The 22425-nt window shown below is 33.9% G+C and overlaps 3 protein-coding genes across 3 annotated transcripts; all 3 read left to right on the plus strand.

Annotated features, from left to right (window-relative positions):
• Positions 1 to 1926: 1926 nt before the first annotated feature.
• LOC125859344 (uncharacterized) lies at positions 1927 to 3535 on the plus strand. The gene has a single exon (XM_049539072.1). The coding sequence runs from the start codon at positions 2068 to 2070 to the stop codon at positions 3232 to 3234; it is 1167 nt and encodes a 388-aa protein (XP_049395029.1). The 5' UTR covers positions 1927 to 2067; the 3' UTR covers positions 3235 to 3535.
• A 3047-nt stretch (positions 3536 to 6582) lies between these two features.
• On the plus strand, positions 6583 to 11072 carry LOC125860625 (uncharacterized). Its single transcript, XM_049540621.1, has 6 exons — positions 6583 to 6779; positions 6877 to 6903; positions 6989 to 7051; positions 10372 to 10450; positions 10541 to 10586; positions 10781 to 11072. Exons 1-6 carry the CDS (start codon positions 6738 to 6740, stop codon positions 10788 to 10790), a joined length of 267 nt encoding a protein of 88 aa, XP_049396578.1. The 5' UTR covers positions 6583 to 6737; the 3' UTR covers positions 10791 to 11072.
• Positions 11073 to 12128: 1056 nt separating this feature from the next.
• LOC125859756 (dehydrogenase/reductase SDR family member FEY-like) lies at positions 12129 to 21726 on the plus strand. The gene is made up of 8 exons (XM_049539569.1): positions 12129 to 12487; positions 14583 to 14703; positions 14884 to 15001; positions 16523 to 16659; positions 17763 to 17864; positions 18867 to 18959; positions 20599 to 20671; positions 21105 to 21726. Exons 1-8 carry the CDS (start codon positions 12237 to 12239, stop codon positions 21365 to 21367), a joined length of 1158 nt encoding a protein of 385 aa, XP_049395526.1. The 5' UTR covers positions 12129 to 12236; the 3' UTR covers positions 21368 to 21726.
• Positions 21727 to 22425: the final 699 nt, after the last annotated feature.

A 22425-nucleotide genomic window follows, 5' to 3' on the forward strand; every position in this document is an offset into this window, starting at 1 on the left:
CAGTCTCTATATTGTTACCCTTAGTTAAAAATATAGTGCAAAAAAGAGACCGTATTAAGAAAAAGAGAAGTACTATAAGGATAATTTAGTTAAATTACTCTTTAGTTATTTCTTTTTTGAAAAGTACGCAATAAAACACGACAAATAAAATGGAACCGAGGAAGTATAGTCTATTCCACAGATTGCCAAACATTGATCTGTCAATGCATTGGACCAGTAGCTTTTATGAAAGGGCTAAGGGTGGTTGGTTGATGGACGACTGCAGCTTGGTTATATCATGATTATTTAATTTAATAGATATATTTTTATTAGTATATGTTTGGTATAGTATATTTAATCTTAAAACTCTGTATCTAATTAAAATCATATATACAAATTCAAACGAAGAGATTAATCTCATTAATGGAAGTATTCAATATTAATGGAGTAGTTGATGATAAATCCAAATAAGAAATAGACTTATCAAATAAAGGGGGAATATGTGTTCCTCAATACCAGACAGGCGAGACCTAAGGCAATGGGATTTTAGCCACCTTCACCTTTTATATTATTTTCATGTGAAAGAGGGACAAAGTTATGTGACCCCTTGATTTGAATTTCCATAGACAACAACATGAGAGACATTTAAACAAATAATGTATCTCATACAATATTGGATGTCAACTTTCAAAATATTAATTCTAGGGGTGTATAATTTGGTATACATCGCATTATCGGGTAGGTTTCTTTTTTTCTTCTTCTGATATTTCGATTTTGATTTTTCGGTATAATTATGTAATTTTGATATGCAGAGTAAGATATTCAGAGAAAAAAGATTTTTTTAAAAAATTTTTTTTAGAGAAAAAAGAATTGAAATAGATATTTACATACATATTTCACATATATTATATGAATTATACCGTAAAATGTAAAAGGTCTACTATTTTGTATATTGCTTTTACCTTGGTTTTATTTTATTTTCTTACTTTTTACCTTTAGATATATATCATTCCATTCATATATAGTTCCTATTATCATTTTGAAATGTCCACTCCATAATAAATTTGAAAAATGGAGAGGATTGGAATAATTTATGTGCTTTGAAATCTTACACCGAAATGTATTTTATTGATCGACAAGCATTTTTCTATTACTATATATATTTTCTTTTTATGTATTCTTAAATTGTTGAAGATTTCTTAAAGACAAAGGAAGTTATCAATTTCTCTATAGAAGTTGATCAAATAGAACTTATTGAACCGCAAAGAGAAATCATATTAGTTTAATTAGGTCTAATCATAATAATTTAATATTGACATAGGATTTTAAGCAACCAAATATTGAATAGAAATACTTCAAAATCTTTCTGAACTAACCCTAATTGAACCTCTTTTTCTCGCTTTCTTAGTAGTTAAATATTTGTTTTTCTTTTTTCAAATATGACAATTGAACGTCGAAGTAGCTAAGGATGTGATCTAGTGATCAATGAAGCGAGTTGAAAATTTGAATGTCTTACATTCAATTCCCAATAGAGATAAAAATAGTAGACAATTTCTTCACTATCATATGTTGGAGCCTTGGAAATTATATGGACAAGGGAATCAACTTGTTTCGTTTAAATTAGTTACGGAAATCCCCTCATTTTTTACCCTCTGTAGCTCAGTCTATTGATCAACGTATTCCTGAAGTAAATAAGACACCGTTCAAGAAGGCTCCAAGGCAATTTATTCCTTTCTTTCTGCATCAACCCCCTCCTATGTCCCACACAGACACAACTAGAAAAAATAGAAAGCTTAGAAAGAAAGATTAATTAAGTTAAAAGGGTAGATAAGTAGGGCAATAATTTCAATCACTGTCACCTTATTAAAAGGCCTCTATCAACCTTACTTGATCATAATATTCTGTGGGTCTATAGCAGAGTGTTCATTGTACTCAATATATTTCTGTCTCTTCCCTATCTACCCTGTAAAGAAAATCCCTACTCTAATCATTCCACTTAATTCTCTTAATATAAGTGCATTTCTTTTAAACAACTTAACCCCCCCCCCACCCCATTAGACTTAACCAACAACACATTTTTCTTGCTCCATGGCATCCTTGATAAAGTTTGGATTAACCATGGAGCTTCTTCTCTTATCAACAGGACTTATTTCTACTTTCTTCATGCTCAAAAAAACTATTAGTCCTTATTACTTATTTAACATGTTCTTTGTTAATTTAAGTGAAATCTTGAATTATTTGAAGAGCTTCTTGTCATCTCCATTTTATATTTGCCTTTTTATCAACTCTGTTGTCATTCTTATCTTAACTTTCTCCAAATTTCAACACACAATCAAGAAATTCATCGATATTTTTCTAGATGATCAAAAGGATGTTGATTATGATGAGGTCCAAATTCAGCCACAAGTACATCATCAAGAAAAAGAGGAGTATATGCCAAATAGAACTAATTCAGCAATTGCAATGGACACCCTTATGTCTTTCTTCAATCGCTACAATTCGCATCCAGATATTCAAGATGATATGCCAACAACAACTACTACGCCTCAGTCTCAAATAAGTTGGGGGCGACTAAAGACCAAACTTGACTGTCCACAAACAACAACTACTACTCTGCCTCAGTCTCAAACACGTAGAGATCGACTAAGGGCCAAAGCTAATAGTGCAAAAACTACTTTGCCTCAATCTCAAACAAGTTGGGATCGGGTAAGTGCCAAAATTGATAGTAGTCCAAAAACAACTATTACTACTCTGCCTCGGTCTCAAATAAGTAGGGATGGACTAAGGGTTAAAGCTAATAGTGCACAAACAACAGAAACAAAAACTACTCTGCCTCATTCTCAAACAAGTTGGGATCCGGTAAGTGCCAAAATCGATAGTAGTCAACAAACATTGCATAATTTTCGAGACATATCTCATTTGACTGAGGCCCGTGAAATCATTAGTCCACATATATCAGATCATGAGACAATTACAAGAACTAATTATCAAGAAATTATTGAAGAAGGGGAATTAGAGGGTGATTCATTAGAGGCAACATGGGAGGCGATCACGAAGAAAAAGGAACTGAAAAAATCATTGACATTTAACGATGCTTTATCGATGTCTCGAATTGGGGGATTGAGAGGGGATATTTCTGTTAGTACAGAGGAGTCCAACAAGAAATTTGATGATTTCATTAAGAAAATCAATCAAGACAGGTTGCTGCAGAGGCAAGAATCTGTTAATTATAATATGCTTAATCGGACACGTTAACTGCTTACTAATTAGAAGAATTCAAAGCAGAGGTACTCTGCTTACGAGTTTGGGAGAACAGAGTAGCTTTCGTGAGACTCTATTTGTGTTCAAAATTTAGTCCGTAGGTATAAACTCAAAATTCTAGTTCCATCTAAAAAAAAAGGCCACCGAAAAAAAACTTTTTCATCTTCTGGGTAGTACTTGTGCTTCAGTTATAAGAAATTTACGAGTGTTTTCAGCATTTTCAGGTGACTTTATATTGTCCAGTTAGTGTAAGTATGTGTAAAATTGTGAATGAAAATAATTAAGTTCAATAGAACAGTACTTTGAGTTTAGCTCGTTTCCTTGCTATATATTCTCTATTGCTCAAGTAAGTACTAACATTTTTTCCTAAAAAAGTCACCAAATTGTCGCGTGTGTCTTAGCAATCGAGTTAATAAGTGATTTTTTTCTCATTTGTCTAAGCATATATAGAGTTCGAACACCTCAGTTACTAAAAAAAAACATTGCACCAAACTAGAATCATGAAGGGAAGACAAAATAATTATTGAAGTTAAAACAGAAACTCGCATTGTGTAGCTGTATATTCTTTAAAAAATTGCAATTTATAGGTGGTTAATTAGTGGTTACCAGCCTATCAGGAAGTTTAGTGGGCATTTAAATAAAACCTATTATATATTGACTTGTTGATATATCAAATGTTAGTATAAAACAACAATTTAAATTCAAATTTCAAAAGATATTTATATTTTATTAATTAAATATTAAAAAAATAGGGCCCAAGATAACGAAATCTAATGAGCTTATTTCGTCAATTCCCTTAACTCTTAAGGGATCAAAACCACCGTCAGTCTAACTAACAATTAGTGTTGGTGTCAATGCCATATTAAATATGTAAAAATCAAAGTGTTATCGGTCTTTCCTTCCTATATTGAAGATTCAGTCGAAAGTCACAAAAAAGGCAATTACAAAAGCTCCTCTTTACTTTCATAGTTACGGGGTAATATAGTCTTGATAAAGCTGTTAGAGGGTAATATAGTCTTGATAAAGCTACTTTGAATTATATGTCGTAAGAGCTCAAGCTACAACTTCTGACTACAATATTAATAAATCAATAATTAGTTGTATGTACAAATTATATTTAAACTCCAAGACACAAATATTAAAGTAACTTGAAAATTAAATTATTTCATGTTTCATAGAAAAAATCTATAATTATACCTTGTTTTGTAGACCGAGTTTTTTATTGACGATATAACATGTGAATTGACGGAAAAAAAAAAAAAACCAGTCCAAAAACTTTTAGTAAAAGAATATATGATAGCCTACTTTCAAGAGTTTAACTCAAACTTTTCAGACCTCATATGACATTAGACATATATGATAATTAAAAAAATATATGATAGAATTGATTGAGTACTTTAGGAGGATAAAGCAAAATATGTGAGAAAATGACGGAACAAAAAAAATTATCAACTTTATATTGTAATTTCTTTCCCAAGCTCATAAGAGTTTGACATTTTAGATTTCTCTTTGAAACATAAATTTTTTATTTTTGTTACATCTCTAATAAGATCCACCACATGGATTATTTTTTGTGGGTGTTGAAACACGTGAAAACTCAAAGCTAGATAATTTAAAAAGGACTTTAAATGACAATCTAAATAAAGAAATTACAAAATATACCCTTAATCGTTCAAGACAAACTCTCTTTCATATAGAATGAAATTGATTAAAATACATAGAAACTTGACTAATTAGATTTTTATAAAAAAGGTAATTTTACAAGGAAAAACTACCTATCTAGACATACTTAACTACCACATATACATATTTTATCTCTACTTTAAAAATATTACATAGAATACCACCTTTTAAAAAATATACCATATTTTAAAAAAAATTAAATCAGATACACAATCCCTTTAAAAATGATAATGTATAATTATCTTAAAATTACATCTCCTCGATTAGTAGGACACTAACAATTCAAATTAATTTCTCTTTATTCTTTTCAGCCATTTCCCTCCCCAATCCTAAAACAGATACCTCACGTATCCCACCACTACCCCTTCTTCTTCTTCATTAAACGTTTCCTACCCCTATCACAAAAAAAGTTTGTATCTCATTCCCACTCCACACGTATCCCTTCTTCCTTAATTATTTTTATTCCCTTTTGCATGTGCTAAATTCAAATCAAACTCTACATAATCAGCATTAGTTAAAGTGGCAAAGTAAGATTTTCTTTAGTTTTTCCTATTGTATATTTGTTTTCAATCGTATCATGTATTTAATTCGATGCTTTAGATTTTTTCTAGCCGATTTATTGTAGGTCTTTTATATTGTTATTTCTCCATTCCATTTTAGTGGCTCATAATTCAGAAAATAGTATGAATATTGTTATGGGTATTTTTAATGAACAATAAATTTCTCATAAATAAGACAGATACTAATCTACATTTGTTTCTAAATACATGTGTCCCAGTTACATTTCATATTTAGATACACATTATATGTATATGCTTACAATGTATCCTAGATACATGTTTTGAATATAATGTATGAAATTGATACTTGATACATCAAATTAATAATAGATACATATAAAAAATATATGAAATTAAAATCAAATCATATAAATAGATACATGAAATTAATATTAGATCATATAAATATGAAATTAAATATTAGATGATATAAATAGATACATGAAATTAATATTAGATACATAACAAATGCACAAAAATAATACTAGATACTTCTATGATACATATAAATGTACTTGTATGATACTCATGTATCTAAGTGTTTAGTTTGTTGGATACAACATATATTGATAATAGATACATCAAATAATAAATCTATTATTTGAAGAGTAATAAAATGATATTAATGACAAAAATATACATGTTTTTTTTTATCTTTTATTAATAATATTAATTAATTTTATATTTCAAAGACTAATAAAATGAAATTAATTAAACATAGATACACTCCTTGATTTCCGCCTTATGTTAAGGGATTTGATTAATTTAAATTTTCAGAATTAATTGTCAATTCGGCAGATACATGTATCTCGTGGATTCAAATTCGTGTATCCTAAGTATGAAATATGGTAGAGGAAGTAATATTTATAACTATAGNACAAAATATACCCTTAATCGTTCAAGACAAACTCTCTTTCATATAGAATGAAATTGATTAAAATACATAGAAATTTGACTAATTAGATTATTATAAAAAAGGTAATTTTACAAATGATGATTCTTGTGTTATCGTGAAACACAAGTGGATGGGGCAGGCGGCAGGCCCATTACCCGTGCAGTCCAGTGAAAACAAAATAAAAGCCCAGATGCAAAAGAGAGACGTTTTCCGCGAGCCCAAACCCGAATTCATATTTGTATATGCTACGGCATTAGGCGCCATTTCGATTCACGGCTTAGGGTATTTGCTAGGGTTTAGCTGCTTTCCTTGAGACTGAAAAAGGAGCTTAGTTGATCGGAGAAACAGGAATTCCAGCCATGGCTAGCACCAAAGTTCAAAGGATTATGACCCAGCCCATTGTAAGTTCGTTCACTCTTCCTCATCTTCACTGTTAACTTTTTCATTTTCACTCGGCACTAACATTTTGGATAACGTGTTTTCTTTTGTTTGTTGCAGAACCTGATTTTCAGGTTTCTTCAGAGCGTAAGTTATTCCTCTTTTTTTTTTTTGCTATTACTTGATGGGAGCTCAATGTTCTTAAAATTGACGTGCAAATTATTATATACAGAAAGCTCGGATTCAAATATGGCTTTTTGAACAGAAGGATCTGAGGATTGAAGGACGTATCATTGTAAGTTTCTTTACTACAACAATGTAATTGCATTGTGGATGTTGCATTATGTGTTTTCCCAGATAATTCCCCAAGGGTTGTTAGGTCTTTCCATTAACTACTCATTTAATCATCACCCTGCAGTTTCACACTCTAAATCGCCACTGTTTCCCTTAATAAAGGGAGTTTCCTAAGTTATCTTTTGAGTAATAGCACAGACAAATCATGTGCCTCTTCTAGTTCTAATCATCCGATCACGTATTCCGCCATACCACCATTGAACTCTTGACCTGGTGGAGTGGAGAGTAATCCATCAACCACTAAGAATGAGAATTGCCATTAATTTGTAGGTCTAATCATTTATGCTACTTATCAGAAAAATTAAATTATACAGATTTATAAAGTTCCTGAAGATATGTGGTACTTCAGAGATCCTTTTTGTAATTATGAAAACTATGTACCAACAGTTCTAGCTATTAGAATGCATACTTTCTTTTGGGTGTTTGGAATTATGTAGGTTCTAGCTTAATGTGTAATAGGTGCCAGAAATTTGTAACATAAAGTTCGTGTCTGGCAATTGGCATGACTTGTATTTATAAGGAGGCGTAGAACCATTCATTTCCAACTTGAGGTTTGGGTTATTGCGTCACTAGGATTCAAAGAGGGAAACACCAGTGTTGACTCTTTGTCTTGTGTGGTTTACCATATAAATAGGGACATGTATTTCCTTAATAAGCTAGCGGTGATTGGTGAAAGCTTTTTGGTCCTCACTTTCTTCTGTCTTGAACTTCTAATTTCTTTACTGATTCCATGTTTGCATTTTCTGCTAAACTTTAATAGCTGATGACTAGTTTAAAACACCGGTTAACTATCTGTAATCAAATACCTTCTTTAGATGTACGATAGGTTTGATCTTTAGTAAAGCTTTCAAGAGTCTATACAAAGTTATTATGTGCTATGTTCAATTTAGTAGATTGTGGAAGGAGTGAAGGACTTAGTTTTTGTAATGGAGTTCTCAATAAAAAAAAGTGAAGATTTGGTTATAAATGTGGATTAAATTTTCCAACAAACTGGAAGGCAGTATAAAGAGAAAAATAAAGAGAAACAAAGAAAAAAACAATTTCCATGTCAAATTCTATGGTTGGGGGATTCTAAGCATCCAGCTTATGGAAGTTTAGATATTTTCCAAGTTAAATACATTCTTTCACCAAATTTGTATTCAAAAATCATATTACCTTCATTTGTATTGATGGATTCAACTCTGAGCCCAAACCATCTTGCAGTAATTATCAGTTGCCAATAAAAAATCTGGTGCATGCTTTTAGTAAATTCATGATAGAAATTTTGGTAGTCCATATTTGTTAACAACCCATATTAGTTCCTTTTATCCGTCAAGTATGCCTAGAAAGTCATACTGAATATACTGGATGAAAAAAGACTCATGGAAATCTTGTGTGTGCTGTAGCAAGCTCATGATTATGTATATGTATTGCCAGTGCATGTTGGGCTCACAATCTGTCATTTGGGTCCTTCTACACAAAATGTATGCCTGGATAGTTCTGCTGTTCCTGTTAGAGCAAAGCAAGGCCTAACTTTTTTTTATTTTTTCTGTCGACATAACTCTAGTTTCTTATGGCACTGATAGTTGTAGCTTGATTTTGGGATGGACTTAAGTCCGAGTAGTTTGAATTAGTAATTCAAGTTTGAGAGCAAATATGAAACGTTCAAACTTTTGAAGTTCAGATGTATTTCCCTTTTGGGTTTTTGGTGTAAAGTGTAAAACTAGAATATGTTAATACAGTTGACAGGATGTTAGATTTTCTCACTTCCCTACAGTAATTGTTAAGGAACTGAATTTAATGTAATTGTTCGCACAATATTGGGGCTTCATTTATACAACCTTACCATTCTAAAAGAATTAGTCACTCAAATTTTTACTGTAATAGTTGCTGACTTATCTTCATTTATTATTTGTTGCCTGGTTTTACAGAGCTTGTAGAGTGAGCAGATTTGTATCATAAGACCTCTAGGATTTGACTAGTGAATATGAAGCCAATCACTTTGACGGTTTGTTAGTTTGTGCAGATTTGTGATGGTTGGGTCATTTTAAAAATTTCTATGTTTTAATTTATGTTGTGTTTGACTCAACTTAAGAGTTCAAGAAAGTAAGACTTTTGGAACTGGTGGTCTTAAAACCTGCCGTGGCATATGTATGGCTATAACAACATGCCTTAATTAAGGGGTAAATAGAATAGTTAATTGAGTTAAAAAATAGAATAGTTAAATTGTTTCCAAATTTAGGAAGGTGCCATTCTTATTGGAGCAGACTAATAAGGAGGGCGTATCACATAAAATTGAATGGAGGAGTATTTTCTGCAAGCTGTGTAAATGTTGTTATGCTGTAAATTTTGCTCCTTTGCTGGCTTCTTAAGTTTTGAATTTTTTTCCTGACAATTGAAGCATGTATATATGTTTCATCCTTGTAATTGTAATATTTAGTGCTGTGTTTTGTTCTGTAACCCCGGGCCCCTGTAAGTTTCCTGTGATCATTAGGGATAATTTAGTCACCAAATCTATTCTGGCTCTGTAGATCTTCCGATGTACGTACCCTAACATATAAAGGTTTGTACTATAATAGTCTTTGTTTGGAAGATTTTACAGTCTCTTATTAAAAAAAAAAGCAAAAGCTTACCTTGGATGTGAATGTGAAAATATACCAACTTGAAAGGTTTTCGGTTTGAACTCTTATAGACCTTGATATTTGTTCTTTTTGAATAATCCATAGTTGGGATTTCTCTTTACCTTACGAAGAAAAAATCTATTATGGATTTCTTAAGCTGGTTCTAGATGTGAAAGAATAATCTGGATTATAAATTGTTTTCTTAGATATGTTTAGACTCCGGGAAATAGCTGGATCATCAGTTGTTGCGCATTATATGCACAAAAAAGTTTTTTGAATTAACTTTTTGGTGTCATGTACCTGTATTGGTCAAATCTTAAGAAGCAGCTCTTTTTCTGTTTCTGGTCATTGTGTGAAGTAGTTTTTGACGAAGGTTGTTTGCAAATGATTGACACTCATAAATGAGCAAATGAGTTCAAATGGATGCACTTGAATTACTGTGTTTTTGCATCTTTTTCCTTTGGGATAAATCAAAAGAATTGAATATTGGTTTTGCCTCTTGCATCACCTGCATCCTTTTGGCTAGTAAAGTCATCAAGCTAGGTACCTCACTCATTTGCATCCTGTATCTATATCCTTCCATGCTGCTGCTCTACACAGTTTAACAGTGATTTGTCTGGTACTTATTGACTAATAGGTAAATCTGTTTGTGTTTGTTTAGGGTTTTGATGAGTACATGAATTTAGTTCTGGACGATGCTGAGGAAGTTAATGTGAAGAAGAAAACCAGCAAGCAGTTGGGTGGGTGACCATTGCCTTGACTCTAGCTTTATACCCTCTCCCATAATTTCCAGAGGAACTAACTTTCATCTCCTCTGTGGTTTTATGCAGGGCGGATTCTTCTGAAAGGCGATAACATTACTCTGATGATGAACACGTATGTCATTGTTATTCTATTTTCCTGATGCACGTAAAATCACAGTTCATAAACAAATATGGCGATTATATCTTATCTGTTGTTAACTTGTTATGATCTTTTTTCTTTCCAAGTCTCCCCCACCTCCACCTGGGGTGATAAGGAGGGGGATGTTACGGCTGTTTTACTTATTTCATGTTTTTTTTTCTATGTAGGGGGAAATAATTTCTTGTGTGTTGGAGTAGGAAAGTTGGTGGCATCTTGTACGTGTTCACCAGATGCAAATTGAAACCATGTGATCTCATGAATGACAGAATTGCATGGCCCTGACTTTCATTTAGTGTGTGTATGTTGATGTAGGTAAAATATTTGACATGGTTTCATTGAACCAAATGCTTTGATTGTTGTATGAATGTCTATTCATGACACATAAGATCCGGGCTCCTCTCCATTCCTGTGTTAGTTGATGGCTTGACTATTAGCGCCAAAGGAAGTGTATATTTTTCTAAGTTTTTGTTGGTCGAGTATATCTCCACATTAATATCATTTGAACCATGCTTGTCAGCTACCAACCATGACTGTTGCGCCCCCCACTCTCATCTCTCAAACTATACTAGTTGTGCAACTGATGTTATGTGATTTCTTGCATGTGACAATTGATTGCTTTTGGCAGATCTGGGGAAGACGCACCCCCCTGCCTGTGCCAACTTTTTGTCGAAACGTAAGACAATTTAGGTGTTGTCTGGAAGGCAGAGAATTTGTATATTATTTTAGGTAGGGATCAGTTATTAGTTTTATTTATGAAAAAGCTAAACTCCTAAGCAACTATAAAACATGTTATTATTTATGCAGAATTTAATACATGTATAAATCACTTCTAAATCAACTATCAAACAACCTTTAGCTCCTAAGAAGCCGAAATCACACTCCAGTGAGATGGTGACGTACCCAAAACTTGGAGATGAGAGTAAATCCATGGGGCACCAAATATGTGGAAATAATAGTGTTAGTGGGAGATGAGGGATAAATCCTTGGCCAACGACTATTTTGACTTTATGTCCAATTTCTCCATAGTCTGTCCATAATTTCATTGTCATATGATACAGCACCAAGATCGATCCATATATGTGGGTCAGCGCCATTTTTATTGTTATCATTACTCCTTTTGCTTTAATTTGTTTGTTCTATTTGTTATTTTAGTTCATTTAAAAAACATAGCATTCTCTTCTTATCAACTCTTTAATTATAACTTTTCACTTATAAAATTAAAGAATATTTTGATACATTTAATATATATTTTTAATTTAAGACCACAAGAATAAAAAATTTCTTCTACTTAATTTATTATCAAATCACGCTCAAAAAGATCGTTTATATCAGAATGAGGATCTTATTTATTCTTTTAAAAATAAAAAGGTGGTGTGCTAAACAATTTCAAATCTCATCACACATATGAGGTCAACCACAAAAATAAAGAGTGGTTGGAACGGATCTATACGGTCCATCTCTCTTTATACGAGTCCCGTGAGAGCGAAAGAAAATGACAAAAACTCCGTATATATAATACTAATAGAAAAAGGAAAGGTAAATATCACTAACGACAGTTGCGGAGCAAATTGAGTGAGGTGCGAGGGAGAGAATCTGTTTAGCTTAGAATCAACGAGAAAGGAGATGGCGAACGAGGAGGCGGAGAAGAAGAAGAATACAACTTCTAGTGAAGCTAAGCAGCCATTGAAGACGGCGAAGAAAAAAGCATTAGGATGGATGGAATGGTTACGAGGATGGTTCTATTTGGTTTACGAGATGCTTTTTCAAAGGATATTAGCCAGTCATTTGCAGAATCCTATGCCTCTTCCTCCTATTAATGACCTTACTTGCATCGTTACTGGTTCTACTAGCGGTATCGGCCGTGAAATCGCTCGGTATGCTTTACTTTATGCTTATTACTCTTTGCTTGAAGAAAATTTGAGATTCTGCTGCTAATTTGAGTAATTTCTGAAGGAAGATGGATTTGCTTATTGATTGTAGTGAACTAGTGGAGAAATAGCTTTTAGAGTCCGCCGTTATAAGAGCTTAAACTAATTTGAATTGTGATAATGCCTTGTTTTGAAGTGCCATCTAGATTTTTTTTTCCTTTTTTTATTCTTTGTTTTGTGGTTTGTCAACAAAAGAAGATGGAGAAATGAATTTTGTGGTGTTTATTCCCTTTTCTCATTGAAGTCTCAATTTAATAGGATATGTTGCTCAGGAAGTTACTGGCTATTTGAAGCTGCACTGTGCACTTCAGTATGAAACTTGCAGTTGTTCTCCTTGCAGACAGAACTTTATACTGGGATACATTACTAACTCGTAATACTTGTTTGCAATGGTTGTCCTAGATGAAACTTTCTAAACTGACTTTCAATCAGCTGCAGTTGTGCATGTACAGGGGATAGAACTGGTTATTTATTTTTGTTCTAGGTTTGCTTTCGAGTTTAAGAAACTCTGTAGTTTAATACCTTTCCTGGTGGACTTTAATTAGCCATTTTGGATTACCACAGAAGGGGAACAGATTTCAAAAGGGAGGTCATTTGGTGTCTTTAAAATCTTGGCGTTGAGGTCATATTCGGAGTTAGTAGGTTGCTTTAGGCACTCCACCATCAGGTCACAGGAATGGATACGGTTGTTGTTTGCTTGGAATGCCAAGAATATTCTCGTCATATGTATCGTCCCGAGCGTTTAGTGTTCCTTCTAATTCCCAATAATGCTAGCAATCTTTGTCCTCCTCTGATTTGGTTATCTCTAAGAGATATCATAGTGAATTTGATTCAATTTTAATTTCTTTAACTGACTGTAACTCACCGAAAAGTACCATTAAATGGTGTAGAGCTTGGGAAACAATGTCTTCACATTTGTCTAGTATTTGTATCTCCTGTAATGCCCTTTTTATTTGAAGCTTGACATCTCACGGTAAATGGCACCACACACTTGATATCAGCTACATATCAAATCATGTGGGAAGTGTTCTGGTGCCTTTAGTAGTTCAAGAGGATGAAAAATGTGAAACAGAATCCCGACTCTAGGGCCATTCAAGAGTGCAAGATGGCTTATGAGATTGCTCTATGAAAAAGATAATGATTTGTTATTTAATGTTTCGTCAGTAACATGCTATTTTCTGTCAAGTTTGGATATTTCCTTATTGAGAAAGATGTCCTTTTGGGATATCACATTTAAACTTTTGGATGAAATAACTTGCTCTATTTATGTGCCTGATGAAACAATTATTCTTGCCTTGATTCCCATTGGAAAACAATCTGGAACATGTAAACAGTCCAACCTTTTATTACTATTGCTGTGAGAAGGCTGTGAAATGCATTTAGCCAATTATCTATAAATAACAAATAAATAGAATAACTTTGAACTTGACAACTGCTAATGAAAGAATGGAATCCAAGCATATACTAATACCTATTTAAGGTAAAAGGAGGAGATATGAATAACTTTTGTGCTCCTGAAACAAAGAAAATTGAATCAGAATTTATCTTCTTCCCTTATCAGTGTTTCCTTTTTTGCTTTCTCTAATCCTTATTTGGTGGCTGATAGTCTTTGAGCTGAAAAGTACTGAATGTTGATCCATCTAATTGTGGTCTAGCTTTACTAAGACTCATTCAATTTTCTATCTCTTCTGCGAATTGCTTTTTGTTTCATATTTGATAACTCAAAGCAAAAAAGGAGTAGATCTTTGTTTCATATCTGGCTGCGAGTAATTTCTCATCCAATTTACATCCCTGATCCCACAGTATGTGTTACCTAACATGATTATCCTAAGGATATCCACATATCAGGGTCTGATACGTTATTCTTCCGTGATAAATAATGTTACACCATATGATTTTCTATGTGCCCTTTCTTTATATTGTTATCTTCATTATTCTGTTGAAAATCTCTTCTTACTCATCTTTCAGATACAAGGATTTGGAAGAAGTTTTCTAGTCCATTTTCTCTAATGTACAAAAATTCTGCTTTTGCATTAGACAGGCAGTTGGCAGAAGCAGGAGCACATGTTGTTATGGCTGTCAGAAGCACCAATCGCGCACAGGAGTTAATACGGAAATGGCAGGGAGAATGGTCTGGCAAGGGCCTTCCACTCAACATTGAGGTATATTATCTTTCATCTCATAGTAGTATCAAGTATGGGTATGGCTAGGAAGTAGTACAGCTGTATGCTAGTTTATTACAAATGTATTAGTTTCAAGAAATTTTTAGCTGGTGTTAATGATTCTTGTTCAATGTCATGAAAATATTGTCCTAATTGAATATAATTCACATTTGTTGCAAGGTCATGGAGCTTGATCTTCTCTCTTTGGATTCTGTTGCACGATTCGCAGAAGCATGGAATGCCCGCATGGCTCCAGTACATGTTCTCATCAATAATGCCGGCATATTTTCAATTGGAGGTTAGTGCGGTATTAGTTTCTTCTTATTAACTGGCAGTAACCAAAATGTGCACTCTTCTTGTGTGATACTTGAGCTGTGACACCTTGAGACAACTATTAGGTTTCAGCTACATCATGGAGCCTTTCTTACTTAAAGATAAAAAATAAAAGCTTGCCCTTTCTAACTTGATATCCAATTCTAATCTGTCAAATGTCATAGCGTGTTTGCATGTTTCAGCATTTTCATCATGTGGTCAAGATTTCTGTTTGTTTCCTTAGTTTTGAAGTTTATGGTATATGTGAAGCTTTATAGAAATACCTGTTTCCATGTAACTAAGCCTCTGAAAATCAAGGCCTTAAATCTTTATATGTGTTAAGTTTGTGTATATGTCAAATCATTAAAAAAAGAGTTAGTGTATATGTCAGATTCATGCAACACCAAACACATCAGTGATTTTCTTATTCTACATGGTTAGTCTTAAGAATTTTTCAATAGTTGAGACTTGAGATAATAATGAATCTTAAATGGTCCATTTCCAGCTTCAGACAGTTCGGAAGTTATGGAATTCACTAGGGCTACCTGGTAAATATGAAAAGATGATTTATGATTAATGTCAAATAAGAACTTCAGCAAAGTTTGTAAGATTTCTACTTTTTGGTATACTACTTCTATTAGGGGGTGTTTAATGCCCTTTGTTTATAAAATTTTATACCTTGATCAAAAGAAAGAACATCAGCAAGGTATCTCTTTTCGGCTACCTAGTCTTTGGATGGAATGTTATAGAAAGATTCAGAAGGAGAAATTCTATTCAATTAGTTACTTGCTTGATATGGATAAAATGAAGGATGTCTCATGTCTGATTCTGAAGTAGAAGAGCCTGTAGAGCAGCATCTGGGTCTTTTACTGGATAATCACCTTGTCATGCTTACATCTTATGAGTTCAGTTCAAGCATGATTTATAGTGTAAATTAATGTAAAATGTTCTACTATCCTAGGACGAGTTGCAACGGTTTGTCTACATGTCTTGGTCAAAACACAGCTTAGTGTTGTGTATTGTTGGAATTGGTTATTGTAGATTTGTAGCAACTTTAGGTTTATGATTGAATATTTCAATATGCACCTTCAGATTGGAAATTATATGTTCCTAGAAATTTTTAGATGTTTATCATGTTCACAGTTCACATTCATGTGTGTACCAGAACTCCCAATCATGATAATAGGTAACCAGAAAATCGTATGCTGGTCACCTGTATTAATCTAATTGCCTTAGCCTGACTTCACGCTTTGGCTTTGGCTTGCATTAGGGATTTCCTATGCTAATGCACTAATGCTTGGCTAGTGGGGGTGCATTTAGCAGTTTTAACAGGGACAATACATTGTCTGCAATAGAAATATTGGTACAGCTTTTTACCTGTTTTCTCCTTTAGATGGAAACTGAATGATTGATAGCTGAGTGAGTGCACATTCTTTTATCTGGAGACTTGTGAGACTGTGCTTCTGCCCTTCTAACTTAGGCTAATGAATTGTGTTGTTTTCTACAGAACCACAGAAGTTTTCAAAAGATGGGTATGAGGAGCACATGCAAGTGAATCATCTAGCTCCGGCTATGCTTTCCATATTGCTTTTACCATCACTTATTAGAGGTTCCCCAAGCCGAATTATTAACGTGAACTCTACTGTAAGTCTTAGCAATATGCCCCCGCTATAGATGGATATGTTATACATTCAATTGTTTGTCTCCTCACTTTCGGCACTCAGTTACTGCTTTGAATGATCTTGATTTTCCATGATTATGGATAATTTAAAATGAGTTGCAAACTGAAGTTTCAGCATTGGTGAAAACATTTTATCTAGTATGCATTAATTTGAAATAGCTTAAACAACAGGCTTTTCCAAAGCAATGATATACAGCAATATGGAGGTGGTTTAGCATAGACTTCATTATTTCAGCCTTTTTGATTTGGATGCCTTTGCCTTCCTCATGAACGGTCTGAGCAGAAAAAAGATATTTTACCGGTTGGGATATTGAAGTCATCAGTCCTAGATCTTTGCTCTTGAATATTTATGGTGTATGTGTTAATATATATAAGGAAAAAAAAGATACATACTATTAGGACTTGCTGGACTTTGCTGCATAGTGGAACGAGGTGGTGGATAAAGAGTAATTTTGACTTCAAGTTTTAAAAACTGTCGAAAGCCCTTAAAAATTTGTGAGCTTGAACTTTTCCTTTCGGACAATTTATTTGTGGTGATAATTATTGTTTGATTTACTCATTCAATTTGACTATAATGCCATACCTGAAAGATGATGTATCCATATTTGCATTCTTGATTCTCTTTGCTTAGTATGCTTGTTGGAACTTGCCTTTCTTTATTCTCTTAGTTGGAATTTAAAATATTGATTGTTGGTAACTCTTTGGTCAGGCTTTGTCTTAGTCTTGCTTTTACTTGAACATGTTGGTTCATTTTATGGTCTAAGTTACTTGCTTATTGGTTTTATGACCTAAATCATTATATCGGATATGAAAAAAGATGAAGCAAACGCAGTAGCTAATAAATCCTATATAATTATGCCAAATTTGGGGTTGAAAGTGAAATAAAAGAACGGAGCAGTAGTTATTGAGGCTATTCTCCAACGAAACCAAGTCTCAAAGTTTGAGGAGGGGTGGATGTAGTTGCTTTGAAATAAATTTATCTTGTAATTTAAGTGATTGCCTCCACTTCAGTTTATGGCTTATGTTACGGCTACTGACAGGAATATAGTTTATTTCATCTGTGTAGATGCACTATGTTGGGTTTGTCGATCCAGAAGATATGAATGTTGTATCCGGAAAGAGAAAGTACACCAGTGTAGTGGGCTATGGAGGCAGCAAGCTTGCTCAGGTATTTTCTAAAAGGTTGTCAGCTATTACTTGCTAATGGTCTTTTGCTTGTTGTGTTAGCATTAATTGAGATGCTACATCCTGTTCGACCACAGCACACCTTAACACAAGTGGCTGCCTAATTATATTTCATTTTTTCTTTTCACGATTTAGGAAGGTTGCATTCTGCCTAGTAAATAAAGCTTAGGTACCTGAGTTTTTCCATATGATATGCCCCTTCCCTATTGAACAATTCTTTTGTTTCCGCTTCGCTAAAGCCAATAGTTGCTCTTACCCTTCAGAAGCTCTCCTATTTAATCTCAATTTATGCTGATGGAAATACTAGTGGAGATTAATTGCCCATCATCACTCCAATAGTTATTACATCTATTAGGCATTAAGTGCTTAAAAGTGGGTTCGCTCTGGAGTCTGGTCAAGATCATCTTGAGTAGTGATAAAAAACCAATTTGAATATGTTGGATGGGACCCATCAAAGAGTTATCAGAAACTAGAAGACATTATTTTTTGGTAATTTGGGATGCAAACATCCAAAGGCACATCTTCGATACTTTGTTGCATGTCCATTAAGAGCTATTACTGTATTCTCTTAATTCCACAGGTTGATCCAAAAATTGATTTCTGTAGGGAGATGTTCATCTGCTTGTCAAAAGTTGCGCCAATACAAATGTGCAAGTTCATCTAGGGAGTACTCTTTTTTGGTTAATTTTTTGTGCACTTCTAATCATCAATGTAATAATAAATTGGGAAGCCTTTGCATCAGCAGTAAACAACCAGGCAGGATACATTAAAGCAAAAAATCAAGTATAGAACATTGTATATAGCTTCTTATTAGTAATCATTTCAAGCATAAAATCATCTAGGATTTATGATAGTTAAAATTGAACTTAAGATGCTAAACTCTTATTCCTTCTTCGTAGTACGTGTTTCCATTTGAGTTCTAATAAAATCCGGCTTTGTTGATTTTGCTCTCCAGTGACTAATCCACTGTGGTTCGGAAGTGCAGATTATGTTCAGTAGCATCCTTCATAAGAGACTACCTGCTGAATCTGGCATAAGTGTAGTATGTAATACTCCTGGAATTGTTCTAACCAATGTTGTAAGTTCTTGATAACTTCACTATTTGTTTCTCTAGTTACCATCTTTAATGTTATTGCCATACCTTGTCTTGATGTACCCATGTCAAACGTGAGTGATATGAGTGCAGTACTTTGTACAGATCCTTTTTTCAAATTAATTGTGTAAATCCTTTGATATACACTAGAGATTATTAAAAAGGTAGTCGTAGTCAACCCGGATACTTGCATACGGTGGGGTTGGATACACATGTAAACGATTCCATGTGAAAAACTTCCAGCTTCCATTATTTATGCACATATATCTGTTTGACTTGAAGAGCCTCACATGGTTTCATTTTAAAGGATTCTCTAGAAGAGGTTCTGATCCCAACTAGACTTGGCCTTTCACTAATCAGCCCTAACATGCTCAACTTAAATGCCAAAATAGGCCAATTAAGATGATGCCGTTGCTTCATGTGGTGCCCCTGTGCCTCCATCTTTATTTATTCTGCTGCTTCCTCTATCCCAATTTTTTTTGTGATGACAAGGGAAACCCGCAGCCGCTACCCTTTGGGTGCGCACAGGGTAAAACTCCCGCTCCTGTGCAATAGCTCACAAACCACATAGGAGAGATAACCCGTACTAGGCAAGCCTGGTGCGACCTCTATCCCAATTTATGTAGCACTTTACGCTTTTTGAGATTCAAACTAAGTAAATTTTGACCAACATCTTGAGATACATTTTCATCATATTGACATGAGAAGAATTGCAACTTGTAGTACTTCTCGTATAGTTTTTGAATGTCTAACTTTTAATTTTAATTTTAAAATATTGAGTTGATCTAATCTAATTTAGTTTCAATGATTAGTGCCCGTTTGGATTGACTTATTTTAGGTGCTTTTAAGCCAAAATAACTTTTTAGCAGTTTTGAAGTGTTTGGGTAAAGTTAAAAGTGCTTATAAACACTTATTTTAAAGCCAAAATAACAAAAATAAGCCAAAAGCCATAAGTTAGAAATCCTAACTTGTGGCTTTTGGCTTATAAGTCATAAGCCAAAAGCCAATCCAAACAGGCCCTTAGTCTAATTAGATCTTAGAAAGCGAAAAACACCACATAATTTGGGACAGAGGGAGTTATAAGCTTCCAATCCCCTAAAGAGTAACAACAAACCCAATGTAATCCAGGTGGGATTCGGGGAGGGTAGAGGGTACGCAGACCTTACACAGAGAGACAATTTGATAGACCCTTGGCTCAAAGGACGATAAAGGCAGAAGCAACAAGTAGAAATTACAACAAGATAATAAGATGATCGAGGCTAAAGGTACAATATGTAGAAATAGAAATTGAAACATAATGAAAAACAAGAATAATACTAATACACAGAGAAAGGAAAAGAAATACACCCGGCTACATACTGACCCTGTACCTTAATTCTCAACCTCTACACCCTCCTATCAAGCAAGGGTCATGTTCTCAGTATGTTGAAGATTTACCATATCTTGCCTAATCACTTCACCTTCATACTTCTTTGGTGTACCTTTACCCCTAAGAATTTTTTTGAGAAAACCCTATTTGAGCTAGAGTTCTAAATTTCTTGGATATGACTTTCTTCTTTTCAGTTTCTGTTCTTTTCATTCCTTTATATGATACTTTTTAACAAGTTTGCATATAAAATTGCAGGCGAGGGATCTTCCTAAGTTTTTGCAAGTTGGCTATCGTCTAATACCCTATTTTATATTTAATGCTGAAGAAGGTATGTTATACTCCAGAAAGTAAGAATATCATTTGATAATTTTCTGCAATTGTGAACTGATATACTTTTAGATAAGGTAAGAAAACTACACAACTCAACTAAGAATAATTTGACCAAAAGGAATATGAGTGAAAGAGCATATAAAAGAAACCTGAAGGACCATGCAAGTTAATTTTAGTTAAACAAACAAGTTGTATAAAAAGGGAGAAGGCAAGAGTGCATCTCATCAGAAAGACCAAATGGGAGAAGAGATTAAAACTGAGCTATGCGTGCATTCTTGTTTCGTGCATCCCTTAGATGCTGGTCCCAGGGAAAGTTCTAGACTTCTAGTGGCCTCTTGTTTTATTTAGTTTCTTGGTTATTTGGCATGTGTAGTCTAATTATTTATCTAATCATCTCCATGCATATTACTCAAATTAGTTGGTTGCTGCAGGCTCTCGAAGTACCTTGTTTGCAGCTACAGATCCTCAAATTTCCGAGTATTGTGAAATGCTGAAAGCAGATGACTGGCCAGTGTGTGCATACATTTCCCACGATTGTCGTCCCACAAATGCTTCTGAAGAAGCCCATAATATTGAAACTTCTTACAAAGTCTGGGAGAAGACGCTGGAATTGGTTGGCCTTCCTTCAGATGCAGTAGAGAGGCTTATAGAAGGGGAAGAAATTAAATGCCGATATGGAAATTCCCAGGAGTAGCTCTTCGGCACTCAATAAAGTTGCCATGCCTCCAATTCTCTTCTCTTCTCTTGACCTATTTCAGAATTCAAAGGAACAAAGTAGAAACCTGTATTACGTGATAGAAATTTTTGGCTTTTGCTTCTAGACATGCAACTGATGACATATCAAGTGGCATGAAGTTCTTGTCTTCTTTGCATGAAGCCTGATGACGCCTACGTGTTTTAAGTGGAATCCGTTTCCCCATGTCCAAACCTTCTATAGGTTTTTGTGTTAATTCTTGTATGCAACATACAAAAATGAACAAACTCTTTTGCCGCATGAATACGTTCCAGCGCGTCCATACTTGTATCTGGGCAACTTTACACAATTTTGCAAATTATAGGGGTAATTTTGGACCTTTTATTATGATTTTGTTAGCTGAGTTGGCACTTGGCAGGTAAGGGCAAATTTGTGCTAATTTCTTTTTTGAACGGTGAAACCGTGAAGGTATAGTCGATTTCAACTTTAAATAGAGGGTAAATGTAGATTACTTTGTGAACCTAAGAGCAATTTGAACCTTTTTCCTATGAAAAATTGGATTTGGCTGTCGAAGGATGACAAATTTATAGGACGTTACTAAAGTATTGACGAGAGAATTTTTGACATATAGCTGCTTGCTTACACTGACGCATTATATGTATAGCACAGAAAGATGTTGCTCCCTTGCTTGTCCGCATCTTCTCCTTTATTTAACCAAATATTTGAGGTGGTTTGAAATTGACCCACTGTTTTTAAACTCCTGTCTCCGTTATGTGTGAATAACCCAATGCCAAATTAGAGATGTTGTTAATCTTTTGTGAGTAATTTGGAGCAGTTTTGTATTTCAAATTCTTAAAAGTTTTAGAATTCTACTTGAAGTTATCTATTAATCGAATGTGCAATCCCTCATTCATCTAAATTCTAAACCAAAAAAAAAAGAAAGTGAAAATGTAATTGGCATTTGTCAAACACCTCACACTATATGGCAGACCCAAAAAAATGTTTTTCAAACATAGGGCTGTGGCTAGAACCTGTGTAGTCTGTAGAAACAGCTACTT

Source organism: Solanum stenotomum, chromosome 3 (assembly GCF_019186545.1).
Source record: "Solanum stenotomum isolate F172 chromosome 3, ASM1918654v1, whole genome shotgun sequence".
Classification (NCBI taxonomy): domain Eukaryota; kingdom Viridiplantae; phylum Streptophyta; class Magnoliopsida; order Solanales; family Solanaceae; genus Solanum; species Solanum stenotomum.

Coding starts and splice junctions, on each gene's coding strand:
- LOC125859344 (XM_049539072.1), top strand. CDS start 2,068: ATGGCATCCTTGATAAAGTTTGGATTAACCATGGAGCTTCTTCTCTTA.
- LOC125860625 (XM_049540621.1), top strand. CDS start 6,738: ATGGCTAGCACCAAAGTTCAAAGGATTATGACCCAGCCCATT. Junction 7,052..10,371: donor GGATTGAAGGACGTATCATT/GTAAGTTTCTTT, acceptor GTGTTTGTTTAG/GGTTTTGATGAGTACATGAA. Junction 10,451..10,540: donor GAAAACCAGCAAGCAGTTGG/GTGGGTGACCAT, acceptor GGTTTTATGCAG/GGCGGATTCTTCTGAAAGGC.
- LOC125859756 (XM_049539569.1), top strand. CDS start 12,237: ATGGCGAACGAGGAGGCGGAGAAGAAGAAGAATACAACTTCTAGTGAA. Junction 12,488..14,582: donor ATCGGCCGTGAAATCGCTCG/GTATGCTTTACT, acceptor TGCATTAGACAG/GCAGTTGGCAGAAGCAGGAG. Junction 16,660..17,762: donor TTATTAACGTGAACTCTACT/GTAAGTCTTAGC, acceptor TCATCTGTGTAG/ATGCACTATGTTGGGTTTGT.